The 14,562-nt window shown below is 36.0% G+C and overlaps 1 protein-coding gene across 6 annotated transcripts in view; it reads right to left on the reverse strand.

Annotated features, from left to right (window-relative positions):
• ALPK1 (alpha kinase 1) overlaps positions 1–14,562 on the reverse strand; it is a 72,132-nt gene that overhangs the window by 18,943 nt on the left and 38,627 nt on the right. For 5 of the 6 annotated variants that reach the window (XM_088132972.1, XM_088132973.1, XM_088132970.1 and 2 more), the window contains 7 exons: positions 9,043–9,241; positions 7,647–7,706; positions 7,004–7,090; positions 5,940–6,016; positions 4,731–4,826; positions 3,339–3,443; positions 192–2,268 (listed from right to left, as the gene is read on the reverse strand). In XM_088132972.1, the coding sequence (XP_087989098.1) occupies positions 192–2,268; positions 3,339–3,443; positions 4,731–4,826; positions 5,940–6,016; positions 7,004–7,090; positions 7,647–7,706; positions 9,043–9,241 (2,701 nt within the window). The remainder of the gene's footprint in view (positions 1–191; positions 2,269–3,338; positions 3,444–4,730; positions 4,827–5,939; positions 6,017–7,003; positions 7,091–7,646; positions 7,707–9,042; positions 9,242–14,562) is intronic. The other variant, XM_088132974.1, reaches the window with a different exon arrangement.

Consider the following 14,562-nt stretch of genomic DNA (forward strand, 5'->3'; position numbering starts at 1 on the left):
CATGGCAATAAGCTCCACTGATTCCAAACAGTGTGAATGAACAAGTAGCCCTACCATGAATCAGATGGTCCGAATTTATAAATCAGTGTGGAAGTGCCAGGATGCAATTATCTTCCATCTCTGAAAGCAGTACAGAATTATTAGGATCAAAATTCCTGGAACAAAGATATAGTTTAGAAAGTGTGACTTACAGTGTGCTTTATGCAGGAGGTTTGGTTTAAAGAATCCTGTATTCTTCATTCTCTCAATTAGCCAAGCATGTTCAACACCTGAAAAAAGCTTGTCATAATCATCATTGCTCAGAATGCGAGCTTGTTGCATTTGTTCTTTGACCATACTAATAAAGGAAAAGGAACTTTCACTAGAATTCATTAAGGAATGATTTCCCAGTTCAGAAAAACTACTGGAAAAACTGGATCCTTTGCACCCTGATTTCAGGGAGCTTGAGCTGTGGCAGCTGTTCAAAACGCCTCCTAGCTTTTCACCTTCATCTTCTTCAGTTGTAGCACAATCACTGGAACGATTTACCCCTGGCTTGTCGTACCATCCTGATGAACAACCTGGGGTCTCATGCCTGTAATTTTGTGGATCTCCTATTATACCTTCATTGGTACAATGGTCTATTAACTCTCTTCCATCATCAGGAACCAATTTCCAGTCCTCTGCTGTTTGTGGATTAACTTCAGGTATTTTGGAGGAGCATCCTTTTGGCAACATATTGGCAGATTGGTTAATCCAATTTTGTACAAAATGGTCACATTCAGCTTCTAGCACATTGTTTCTTATGGAGGCAGGTAGTGACTTTTCACTGGGTAGATCTGGATTCATTAGTGAATCTTCAGTTCCATCTACAGTTTCTCCTTCTAAGTCAATGATTTGCCAATGATTTCTAGACATTGGGCCTGAATCTTGTATACAGTTTGCATAGTCTTCTATGCTTCCTTCTTTTCCAGTGCTAGAAATTGTAGCATTGCTGCTGTCCTTGGTTCTGGAAATCTTTCCTGAAGAAATTATTCCAAATAGATCTTCTTCAGAAGTAAGACTCAGTACATTATCTTGTTTGGAGTTGGTGCTATTAGCTTCTCTGAGTGACTCCTTTGAAGCATCCACTGCTGCCTCCATATGCTTCTTTCTGAAATTTGGGTCTAACTCTTTTGACCTATTAGTGAAGGCTATGCTTTTCCGAAAGGGATGCTTTAAAGAACCTGTGTCCCTTTGAGTGCATTGAAGTGTGATTTTGTGTGTTTCATTAGACAACAAGCAAAAATCACTCTCTTGAATTTTCTTTTCGACATCTTCAGGCAAGTCTGTAGTGTTCTTTGTTTTTTCTACCTTATCCTGGGGTAGATCATTTTTATTACTGAAAATTTCTTCCCAACTAGTAATGGAACTTGATCTGGACAATTTGCTCCAAGTTCCCAGTGGACTTAGAACTTTATTCCTGTTCTCAGAATCAACTGAAATCTCACCAGCTTTGTTTTGGTTATCAGAAGTTTCACTTTTTGTCTCTTCATCAAGAGAAACATTCCCTGTAACATCAGGAGAAATTTTCTTTCCCATTTGGGTTTTAAGGCTATCATGTCTTTCCCTCGCTTTCTGTGAAACTGGAATTGCTACATTGTGATTGTCATGAGAATTTGCTTCAGTAGCACACACGGTATCCATATTTCTGGTTTCTGTCTTCAAAGTTGTTATACAGGCTCCTGTCCTCCCTTTTCCTGGTCTAATTTTATGGCTCACGCAAGTACTTTCAAAAACATCACAGACTGCTTCATGATGCTGAAAATACATTCTGAGAACGTTCTCAAAGCTCAAATCACCATTCACAACCTGCTTTTTGACATCTGTTTTGTAGCTATCAGGAATGTAGGATTTGGCATCTGAATTAGGGAAATTTTGCACTTGCAATTGCTCTTTAACTGACATGACCAGGCACATAATATCTTTAGCAAGCTGTTCTTTTTCCTGCTCTTCATTTTGAAGTGAATGACTATAAGCATATAGCTTCTCCAAGGCTTCCTGGCACAACTGATTCACCTGATTAAGGCTCTTGCTCTCCCCATACAGCCGCTGGTGTACTTTTGCAAGGCAGAAGGCTGCTTTGATAAAACTGTGGAGCTCCTGTTTGCTGGTGACTGGTTCTTTGTCCTTCTTGCTCAGTAGACCAATTTCAAAGGACTCCTTTGCTAGGGATAAATAAAATGCTTGTTTTTCTGAAGGACATGCACTTGAACAGCTGTAAGTCAGCAAACATGTTCCACGGATATTCTGAAAAATAAGTACAGTGGAAATGAATAGGATTTTGTCAAATTCATGTGTCAAATATACATTTCAAATCCTTTAAAAAACTATTTCAGCATGTAATTAGGAATTTGGTTTTTTTCCCAATAATTTTCAGTTAATTATATTTTCTATATTCAGTAAAAGATATGTATTAGTTTTATTTATTTAGCATAAATTTATTTAGTATAACATTTTAAGTCACTGCTCATCTTTATAGAAAACAGGGGCGCTTAGAGGAATACAGTAAAAACACCTTCAAAAACACTAAAACAGCATAATCAGAATCAAACAACTGTGGGTATAACTACAACAGAAACAGATCGAACATATAAAACAAAGATATAAAACACCTAAATTAATGACTAGTAATTACATATGGGAATTGTAGCCCCGAAATTTGAAAGAAACCAGGTTATCTACCCCAGTATCAAAGAAAGCAAGATCTTTCTACAATATTTAGTAATGAGTTTATTCATGTTATGCAGAGCTGTGTATTGGCTACCTGGATCTTAAACATGATCTTACAGTTGAAGGAATGAACTATCTATGGTGTTGGAATGACTGAAGAGGAAGGGCAGAAAGGAACAACCATGTGTTACATGTAGACTTGTTTAAAATATTCATTTGCTCCAGAAGATAAGATGAATTAATTTTATGGAACTTAAATTAATCATGCCTTGCTAATTTTGACATTTATAATTAAATATGGATTCAAACAAGAAGCTACATTTACAGCTATACTTATTCTAAGGTAAATGCCAGTGAACTAAATGGAACATGCTTCTATTTCTGACTGCAATATTAATTACAGGCAATAGCAATTTTTTTTAACTGATAGTTGTTTAGAATGAAAAGCTTCAATCCAGTAAATGTACAGCTTGCATTTTAATGTCCTCCTTTATATTTCATTCATTCCATCTGCACTAGAAATTTAGATTATAATCTGAATCAGAAATATAGATAGGCAGCAGTATATTATAAGAGTAGGTGACAAAGGCAGCTGTACAGAATCTTCAGGGCTGGAAGGAAACAGAACCACTGAGCCTCGTACTTACTACTGCAGTGAGCACAAACAATGGTGTGAACTGGCTCAAGACTGCAGCCAGCTTGCAAGCTTCAGCAGCTGAAAGTAAACGATGGCCAAATTCTTTAAGAAGGTTCTGGTAAAACAGCAAGAAGAAAATGTACATTTAGAGATGCTTCTTTTGTAAGTTTTAAAAGCCTACTTTATATCACGCTAACTCAATTGCATTTGTTGATTTAGAGACAGTGTATGATAAAAAGAATAGGCTTGAATTATGAAATATTTTGCATGAATATGGAGCTGAAGATTGCTCAATGTGTCACAAGCAGTATATGATAGAAATAAAGCATGTGCAAGGATAAATGAAATTCTTACAGAATGGCTCAATATTGAATTGGGAGTCATACAAGGATGTGTAACATCATCTTATTTGCTTAATGTACTGTATTTCTGGATGAATATATAAGGAATGCTTGTAGTATGTCGGATGGGATGGGACATTAATGTACGTGTATTTCAGTAAACAGATGATGCCATGTAGCTGCCTGAGACCCTGAATGATTTGTAGTGAATGTTATATAGAGTGTATGATGCAACCAGGAATATGGATCTGAAAATTATTATATTTAAGATGCCTGCATTTGACTTAGAAAATGGAGTGAACAATTGCAAAGTATACATAACTGACAAAAACTCGAGCAAGTATTTGTCTTCTCATATAACATTTACTAAAAATGGAAAAATAAATGGATTTTAAGTGATGAAAATGCTAGTAGAAAGATGCAGTTGGTTGTAAGAAAATAATGAAATAAGTGAAAAATGGCTATGTATAACAGCCTTCTGCTTACTTTGTTATATGGAAGGGAGAGTTGGGTACATGCAGATAAACATAAAAGGAAGTTGGACACAGTGGGAATGGGGAACTTAAGAAGTGCGTGTGGTAAAACAAGAAACATAACAAATGGTCAAGAATGAACGGGTAATGCATGAATGTGGCTTGAATACAAACATGAATGACTGGTGTAAAAAAAATGTTTGGTCATGCAGTGAAAATGATGAGCTTCAAACACAAAACAAATATATGAAACTTAGGTGAATGGGTTGAGAGGAACATTGGGTGGAGTTAATGACAGTCTCAAAAAGAAGGAGGTGAGAAGTTTAAAGAACAAAAGGCAATGTATGGACTGTATGGATGTGGTAGAAGCAAGAATAGTAGCAAGGATAGAAGGATATGGAGCGATATGGTAAATGATGTTGGTATAAATTAGTTTTAGCTATGTTTCCTTTTCTTTTTCTTATTTCATGCCTTTAATTCCTTTGATTTACTATTGCTTGTTCTTTTTCTGCACAATGCTTGTTCCAAAAAGTATGTATGTATGAAAATTAGCTAAATCGGGTTCACCTCTGCTGCAAAAATACTTACCAGGCCAAGTTGAGAATTATTTTTAAATGTGATGTAATCATCTTCACTCATGGATATAAAGATGTTAGCCAAAATACCCAGTGAGGTAGCTATTCCCTAAAAAAAACATACATAAAGAAATATATATTTGTTTGTTTCTACCTTAGTTACTGCAAACATGTGTACTTTTATGCAAACTTGAAAGACAGGAAAAACACCATCTAAAGCTCTTTATCTACCAAATTCTTAGTGGGACGATCAGTTTTTTTTCACTAGTCAGGAAATATTAAAAGAAGATCTACTTATGAAGACAATTTGTTTTTTTTGTTGCAACAGATTTGCATCAATATATATTGTTCCATTTGTGAGCATATCTGTCATGAAGATTACAATACATTTGGACAATATGAAGTAGATGAACAAGATGAACTCTGCAGACACCAGTAAATCACAGAGAACAGCGATACTAGGTACTTAAAAGTTTTGTGCCTGTTGAACCACCTCAAGATTAATTAGGCATATCAATATTTTTTGCAGGTCAGTGGAAAGCTGAAGAACACTAACTCATCTACAAATATAGAAAAAATAACCAGAATATATTTACATTTCACAATTAATTCCCCATCTAAATCACCTGTAGTTCAATTACTTCAAATCAGTAGCTTCTCTTCAATTAATTTACCTCTAATTAATTTTCCACACAGAGCCTGTTCCAAATTAAATTTGCCTTCAATTAATCACCCCTGTTCATCTTAAACTAAATTACATCTAGGTATAAACTGTAGAGCCATACTTTGGTGGTAGTGGTGTTGAATATGCCTATATGTGTGCATGTATCCATGAAAGAGAAAGGACAGTGTCCACATTCTTCTAAGGACTCTATTTCTTTCTCTTTGTTACATGCATCTATATAAACCAGAGTCTCAAAACTTCAACAGCTATTACACCTTTTAAAATCAGAAAAGAGAACAAAACTGCTCCTTAAATTTGCAGCATCTTAGATGTCAACTGTTCTAGCACCAAGGGCTTCAGAAAACATGGAATTTTGCCTTTTCAATATAAACATTTTTATGAAGGGCTCTGTCTCTTTGTATTCATTTGAATGTACACTATCAGTGTGTAATGTGTCTATTTATAATATGAACTTCTAATAATCACACAAAGTATTATCCAGCTCCAACCTAGGATTGGGTAGGAAATATTCAAGGTTTTAAAAATTGCATTAATCACCTTCTTATCTGGCTGTGGAAGTGTAAAATAACCCAAAATTGAGGCCCAGATCAGCTCTGCTGCTTCATACCACATCCCTGAAATACAACACACATAAACAAATATTCATTTTTAAAATGTTTATTTTTCAAAAAACAGTTTTGCTAGTGATAAATGTTGGAGCCAGTTTACAGACTGTGATAATGATAGGGGTTGAGAATTTCTTGTTAGGAACTAATACTCTCAATGAATATTTATTCATAATTTATTTGTTATCACTTCCAAGAATGCCTAATTTACATGAAAAGCTATTGTAATCAGGATGGAGCATAGTTACAAAAAATCAGCTAAAGAGTATATGTAGTATCCATCATATCATGTTATGTACCACAAGATACATTTCGTTTTCCAGAATCTGGAATAGAACTGGACATCCTTCTCAGAATTTCAACTATATTTATATATATTTTTCAATTTAAAATATCCTAGTAATGAAGAAAAGACAACAATTACATTTCAGCAAAGGCAGAAGAGGTTGTGTACTGGAATACACCAAATCCTCATATTTTTGTTAAGAAATATTTTTCAGCATGAAAGATTTTACTCAAACTGGAAGATCATTTCGTTGTGAGTATGTGTGCGTATGCCTTCTAGTCAGTCCTGAGTCCTGGCAGTTACATGGACACGTCCATGTAGTTTTACTGGCAATGGTAGGTAGCAGCTGACAGGAAGTAACTGCCCCAAAGTCACCCAGTTGGCTTTTGTGCCTAAGGCAGGATTAGAACTCCAGTCTCCCAGCTTCTAGTCCAGTGTATTTAACCACTACACTAACTGGCTCTCAGGAGACCACTGCCATTTTGTTATTAGTGTTATCATGTGCAACTTCTTGTCTCATTAATTATTTGTTTTTGCAGATGTTATCATTGGGTTTCACGTGGACACCAAGTCTGTCCACGTGAAACAGTTTCAATGTAATTGAAGTATTGAGTAAAGTAAGTAGATTGAAGTATTCTCTTCAATCTATTCTATTCTATGCTCATGAGATCATAGAAAGTGAGACTGTTGGAATTATCTAACAAACCTACCCAGTTTCTGTAGAATCTGTCCTCTGATCTGTATACAGACTGATTGAACAAGAATACGATCACTTTCTTTACAGTACTTCCATACTCCTAAAAAAAGAAAAGGAAAAGGTCAGTTAAATATCATTCAGAGCTTTGAAGATGAGGAATCAGAATAATAAGATCAAAAGTTGCTCAGAAGTTAACACTCAGCTGAAGTTAACAGTCCTTTTTTTACACAGTCATTTTGTAACTTAAGCTCTTAGAGACATTCAAAGACATAAATACACGATTATTTTATACTTTAATGACATAAATTTATTATGGGATTATAATTACAGTGATATTTGGTTATATCATATATTTCTACAAAGACCCATTCATTAACACAGTGAATATATTAGAGATCTTCAGTAAGCCAAAGTACAGTTATTAAAATGATGAGGATACATTAAAATTGGTTCCCAATAGACCTGACATGGAAGGCGAAACATGCAAAACTGAAGAAGTAAAGACCAAAACAGAGTTTTCCTCCCACCAAATCCCTTTATAACTTAAGGAAAATGCATCTAAAAATTATTTGTCTATCCCAAAGTAGGCCATAACTAGCAATAACTAACATTTATAAATTAAAAAGGAAAGATGTATAAAACCATTATTTATGTACCTGTTGCTCCATTGTCAATAATAAGACTGCTAAGAATATATTCGGCCTTCAATAATTTACCTAGAAATATTAAATATTTTTGTTATAAACAACATGACAGGGCAACGTCACTTCATGAGTATGATTCCTTTAGTTGAAATGATCACCTAGGGTTAATAGAGACAGCTGTATTACTATATATACAACTACACATGTGCATAAACTGTGTGATATTAATTTCCCACCACACTTGACATAATCACAGGGATTTTTAAAAATAACTATAGCTTTCCTTTAGCCCAAAGTGTGGGGACCTACTTCTTAACTTGGACCATAGCGCTCTTGTAATGATAGTGTAGTGATTGGAACCCACCTTAAATTAGGCTGTAACCAAGTAGCAGCCTTAGTTAGAGAATAGTGATATAGGTGGTCTCAGCCTTACACAGCTAGTTAGATGCAACACTCTCCTTGCTTATTTTGGAATAAGCGCTATTGAACACAATATATTAAACAACAAGAGCCTTGAAGTGTTTAGTTTTATATATATAGGCTCAGATTCATCCAAACAAATACTTTGTTCTATTTGAGGTTTTATGCTCTAGATGTTACCTTGACTGACGCTGGATTTTAAAAATGAACAAACCGTGAGCTCTCTCACTTTTTTGCTGACATATCTATTTCTCAGATTTGCCATGAGAATGCTAAAAAACCCTAATATTCCTCCTTGTATTGTATTGGAATGAAGTTATTGAAAAAAAAATAATTACAGTTTACCAAACCACTGTAACAAAAGCTAGCAGATTTTTTGTTTTTGTTTTCCTTCTTACGATAATCAGGAATATGTTCTACATATTTGAAAAAAAAATACCACAATACCATTTATGTTTTTTGCACAGAGCAAAGGAAAAAAGTCTCAGTTATATAAGTAGGTTAATTGCACTATAGCATTTGCACCCCTGAGTATCTGCAGATTCTTTTTTTATCTTTTAAATGAAGCTTGAACTGTACACAGAAAATATTAGAACTGTGTAATCTATTTTAAGAGACTCTTGTTCTGAAATACAGCAATTCACAGATTAGTAGCTAAAACAGCAGGGAGTAGTTGTATCTAAAAACAGTAAGGAGGCAAACGTTCCAATTAGTATTTTCCACATTCTTTCACAATTTTTTCTCCTGTTCTTCTTCCCCATTAGAAATTCTTCATGCCATGCACTTTGTGTTGGAAGAAGATGGCTACTTGGCTGACAGGAAAAGGATGTCAGTTTGTTTGTTTTTTTTTAAATAGAATTGTGGTCATAGAAATGTCACCTTGAGAATGGGACAAAGTATCCTCTTGAAAGTCAAGTATCTTCTAATTGGAACTGGGCTAAGAAAATGGAGTAAGAGTCAAGGTCAAATGCAGAGAGCATTTCATTACCTGAATTCACAGAGATGCGAGCCTGACGGATCACCAGCTGAGGAGCAATTGGTACTGTAGGCTCCAGCCGATGCAACCTTTTGACAACTTGAAGAAGCTGGCTGGAACCATCAACCCAATATAAAAACCGGTCAACAAGGAACACCATAGCTGAAGCTGTCACATAGTCTCTGTTGGCAATGGAGGTTTTTAAGTAAACCTGAAAAGAGGAAACATAGGTGAGTAGGAACAAGCTGCCCTAGGGAACTATTTGTAGGGGACTGTCCATAAAGTGCACTGTTTGCTAGGAGACAGAGGGTACCAAGCTGCAACATTTATTCACTTCTTTCTCTGAAAGATGTCTACGCTTCCCTTGAGCTGCAGAAACTGCATCCAATGCAGCAAAAGAGTAGAAAAAGTGGAAAGGGGCTTACACAAGACTTTACAATGTGGTATACACTTTCTGTACGGCAGCCTGGTATTTTACCTTTGTGTGCAGTGAAATTTATTTTTGTAGCTTTTCCTGGCTGCTCAGCTTTTAAACTGAAAATTAAGTGGTGCTGAGAAACGTACTTCTGTAAACAATTGTATTGATTATATTAAGCCATGACTAGTTTAGTTTGTTGATTAAGCCTCTGTTGCTGGGTTCACAGATAACACAAAGCCATAAGTCATGGTTTACAAACCACAGGGACTGAATTCACACTATAGGCTAAGCTAAGTCACACTATGGCTTAAGCATAATATATGAACCTAGATATTAAGTTAGTCTAGAACTAAGAAAGTTAAGTTTGGTTCTCATTAAAATCAATGGGATTTAAATTGTGGACAACATATCCTACAGATTTTAATGAGAACTAAAAAGCAAATGCAGTCTATATTCAGAGAAAGCAATCTATCTGTTTTGTTAAGGGATGGAAACAAAATGAACTTTAATGGACAGATTGATATATATCCTCTTCCTCATGCATTTTGGGAAGTACCAAGGCCCATTCCACCCCTACTCTCCTAATATTTATATTATAGAATAATTTGCTCAAATTTGTAGCCATGCATCTGTCTGCAGGGAGCATCAAGGTTTTTGGGCTTCGAGAGAGAAGGCACCCTAAAGGAATGCAAATTCAGAGCAGCCTTCTGGGATTATTGGGCAAAGCCTTGTGATAAGGGAGCCCTGGATAGACCTTTCATGCCTAGTTCGGGACGTTTCATCTGCAGGAAAAGCCTCAATGGTTTGAATGGCTACTGGTTGTGTTAGTGGGCCTTCAGACAAAACTTTAGTTAGGAAAAGTTAAGAGGAACTGGTTCCAACAGGCAGCAGCTCCCACCCAAACTTGTCTGAGCTTGGAAGCTAAGCTGGATGAGGCCTGGTTAGGACTAGATGATGTCTGGCTGCCTGAAAACTTTATAACAAAAGATCCAAGAAAGAAAAAGAAAATCACAAGGATGGATCAATAAACATACAAAAATGTATCAATTATAAAAATTACCTCTCAGATTTGGGACCAGATGCTTTTGTTAGTATATCAGGAAAGAACTACGCCCTGTGATTTATTTTTAAGCCCTTAATCTATTTAAGAAATTTATACTTTTTAACCACTTTTTCGAAAAGCAAAAGTATGCAAATAAGCAATAATTTTAAATGTGTTTTTTGCTTAATTTCTTTAATAAAACAGAACAAGGAGAAACTGAATAAAACAATTAAAAAGGAAAAAAGAAATGCAGCAGCAGCAGCACCTGTTGCTATCTCAAACAAGGACTCAGCTCAGACACACCACTCAGAGAAATTTGAAAGCATCTTGACAATAAGGTAGAAAAATAGAAGCTTCTTTCACAGAGGAAGAAACATCCTGTCAATACTTGGAACCCTTCTGTTTCCCTCATGTTGTCTTCTTTTAGGATTTAATTGGTCGCCAGAAGAAATGAGAGAGGTAGAATATCCTTTGGCCCGCAGGGTCAGGGGGCGTCCAACTGGTCAGTCTGAAGAAAGTAGCATCATGCTGCAGACCTTACCTCTTCTGCATGTGCATTGTGCCACTGCAGCAAGAGCGGTGGATCTTACAACATGACAGTGTGACACTGCCTCTGTCCTTTTGACAAAAGGACCCAGGGCTGTGGACAGCCATCTCTTCACTAAATCAGTGCAAAAACACTATCCTCCAGTCACGAGGATTTCACCAAATGTTTCTTCTCCTTATAAAGACATCTTGAAAACAAACTCCCTTTCACCATGCAGAGGGAAATTTTCCTTCATGGTGTTAACAGGAATGCAGAGTATATGTTTACTCACAAGATCAGGGTGTCAATTACTCTGAAGTGCTCTTCAGACAATTCAAGCAGACGATTCTTTTTGAGAATATTTTTTTTTTTAATAAAAGGTGGCAACTGAAAGGGGTTCCCCTTTCCCTGGAACATATGCTTTCCACTATGGGAGGAATCCTCATCTTGAAGCACCTGCAAACAGATACTGCCTAGGTACCAATCCTTCACAGTGCTCCAGCATCTACCCTATGCATAAGCATTGCCTTCATTGCCCCATATATTTTTCCCCTTTGCTTCTTGCCTTCCCTTAAGAAACTGAAACACAAAAGCACGGGAGAGGGTGACCTGCCAAACAAAAGAGCCTTTCAGTTCCTAGGAAAAGGAGATGTGGAGAAGTGTAGGAGGAATCCAAGTGGCCCTATTATTTCCACTTGCACTAATTAGACATTTTTCTGTCAGCTATTGAGCACCGCTGAGAGGCCAAACTCACTGAATTCATTTCTAAAGTGTTTACAGAAGTTTGCATCTGTTTGTGTCTCTTCAGGAGGAAAATAAGCACTTCAATAGCATTGTGAAAAAATCTAAACCAAGTTTCCCTATTCTGCAAGGCTCGGCAGCTGCATAATTGAACTCTCTGCTTAATGCCGAAACCTCTTGTATCCCTCTTCAAAATCAAGTTGACGTAAAATAGGGCGAAGTCAAGACAGGGGAAGAATATTTCCTATTTTTTTTTCTTTCCCTCAAGGTAAGGTGGCACTTCACTCTAATAAATTCAGCTTGGTATCAGTTGTTGATATTACAAGCTGTTCTCCCATCTCCTTCAACAACATGCTAAGAAAATGTTTGACTATTTCTTTGCCTATGAAATCATACAACAGCCCTTAGTCCACAAGAATACTGTAGAATAGATGTAAGACCTCTTCTCCCTAACAAATATTTAAACAATATCAAACAAAAATCAAGGCAAATTCTGGGGACAAATCTATAGCAACTGAAGAGTGTAAGGATGATTTCACAGATGAAGGCTAGATAAGGCAACTAATTTCTTCCTCCCAAGATCATTTGCAGAGATTTAATAAAATTATTGTTTCTCACAGGCCAAGAAACTAAATTATGTCCAATTTAATTTTGTTAGTCTCAAAACCTATAATATATACTTGGTCTGCTGTAAAGTTGCCAGCATTTCTTGAAAAAACTGTGGTTCTGGAATCATCCTCTTTTGATGGATCAATGCCAAGTTATAGCAAAGATTCCTTCTCTTTTTCCTGGCATTATCATGGGGAAGCATGAAGTAGCTGGAAGGATGGTACCATAGTTCAGATGTTCGTATTCACAGAGAAAAGAAACTGTAAGAAGGCTTGAGTTCACCTTGATGAGGCTTATGAAGGGACTGAAAGCTTCCCTTTTAGATAATCTAAGTTTTGGCTTACATCTGGACAATAAACCAGGATTGGCTTTAACAGTGTTTAGGAAAAACAACCCATCTTCATAAAGTATTTTTTTCACTTTCTCTAGCTCGAGTTAAAACTAACCACAATCTCTAGGAGTTTGGAAAGCATAATAGTAATCATAACTGAAAGAAAAGCAACTCCTTGTGTTGCAATCCAATAATGCCTATGTATAAAGCTATTGATAGAAAAAGGTGAAAAATATGCTGATCAGTTGGAAATGCATGTTATATTCTTGTACATTAAATCAAATAAATGATTTATAAAATTCTCTCCACATATGCATAATATGGAAACTAGGAATAGCTGGTTTCTATCTGACTTTTACATGGGATTATTATGGATGACTTTTGAAATCCATCACGCAATGATCCATTACAGGCTTCTCAAATCACAAGTTAAGGTAATGTCTCACAAATCAGGCTCAACTCCTGGAGACTATATGAGCACATTCATACAATTTTCTTTGCAGTAGTACAGAAGTGATTTCTTATTGCTTTCTTCCATGATTTCTCAAGTTCCCAGTCTAGTTTACAGCCTTGATATTTCCCATAGTCTCCGATCCAAATATAAATCAGGTCTGACTCTGGTTAGCTTAATCAAGTTCAGGTAGGTGCTGCCACCTGCTGTGGCAAAATACGTTTGTACCATGTTAACAATACCAAATTATTGTATAGTTGTTCTTACGATGGGCATCATTGATGTGTTAGCACTTCTGTATTTTAATACCCTCATTCGCTATATAAACTCAATATTCTTTTGCTGTTTTTTGAAGAGAAAGTATGTTTTTGACCTTGCCCCTAGTTCTGTTTCCAATTCCACACGCACGTCCCACATCTCCATGGAAAAAGTGATTGGTACATATAGATGTATATAATGTATCTCTATCAAATCAATATAATTTCAAATAAACCAATTCAAAGTTGTAATTGTAATATTTATGTCAAAAGATAATGTATAAATCATTGATTCAGTGAATAAGAAGAACAGCCCAATCTTAAAAAAAAACAGAATAGAAAGATGGTGGATGGGTGGAAGGGAAAAAGAAGTTTTTGTATTCATCATGGCTAAAGAGAGAAATAAATGAACATCTCTTTCCACAGTGCCCAATGCGTGTTTGTAACTGAATTTAGGGCACAAAAGGAACTTCATGGCTGGAAAACTGAAGAAGGTACAAATGGAATTAGATTTGCAGAAGATTTCTGTATGTTAATTAAAATGCTTGTGTCTGGGTATGTGTGCAGGTTGGGGATGAAAAATAGTTTTCCCTAAGGCCTTTTCCTCAAAATCTCAAAAAGGAAGAATGTGCTGTTTTCTAGTTCATTATTTTAGTGATTTAAATCCTCCCAGCATTACACCTTTACGGTTTCAGTTTTAGCCTCAAGTCCAAGGCTGCAACACCAAGCATTTGCCAGAAAACCTTCTACTTCCTCAGAACCACCTGCTCTAGCATTTGTTAGCAATGTTGCAAATGCAAAATTTGGGCATAATAAATTAACGAATGGAATGGAAACAGAAGATAATAGAGGAAATTTCAATGAGCAAGAATTAAATGCCTTCCAAAAGAATATGCTTTGCTTTCTTCCTTGCCTTAAATATTGGTAATTGAGATTCCATTTTCTCTAGTTTTACACTGAAGTTCCCACCACTTTATCATCACAAAAACCCTGAAAGGCAGGCCAGGCTGAGAAAGTAAATAACTGGCCCACAGTCATCCAAATATTTTAAATAAGGATTTCCATTTAACATCCAAAACTCTAGCTAATTATGTTACACTTAGGGCTACCAGATCCAGGCTGCAGAAATCTAAACGAACACTAGATTGCAGCAAGAA

Source organism: Python bivittatus, unplaced genomic scaffold (genome assembly GCF_059951505.1).
Source record: "Python bivittatus isolate LINGU-HERP-01145 unplaced genomic scaffold, Pbiv_v1 ctg000070_np1212, whole genome shotgun sequence".
In the NCBI taxonomy this organism is placed as follows: Eukaryota; Metazoa; Chordata; class Lepidosauria; order Squamata; family Pythonidae; genus Python; species Python bivittatus.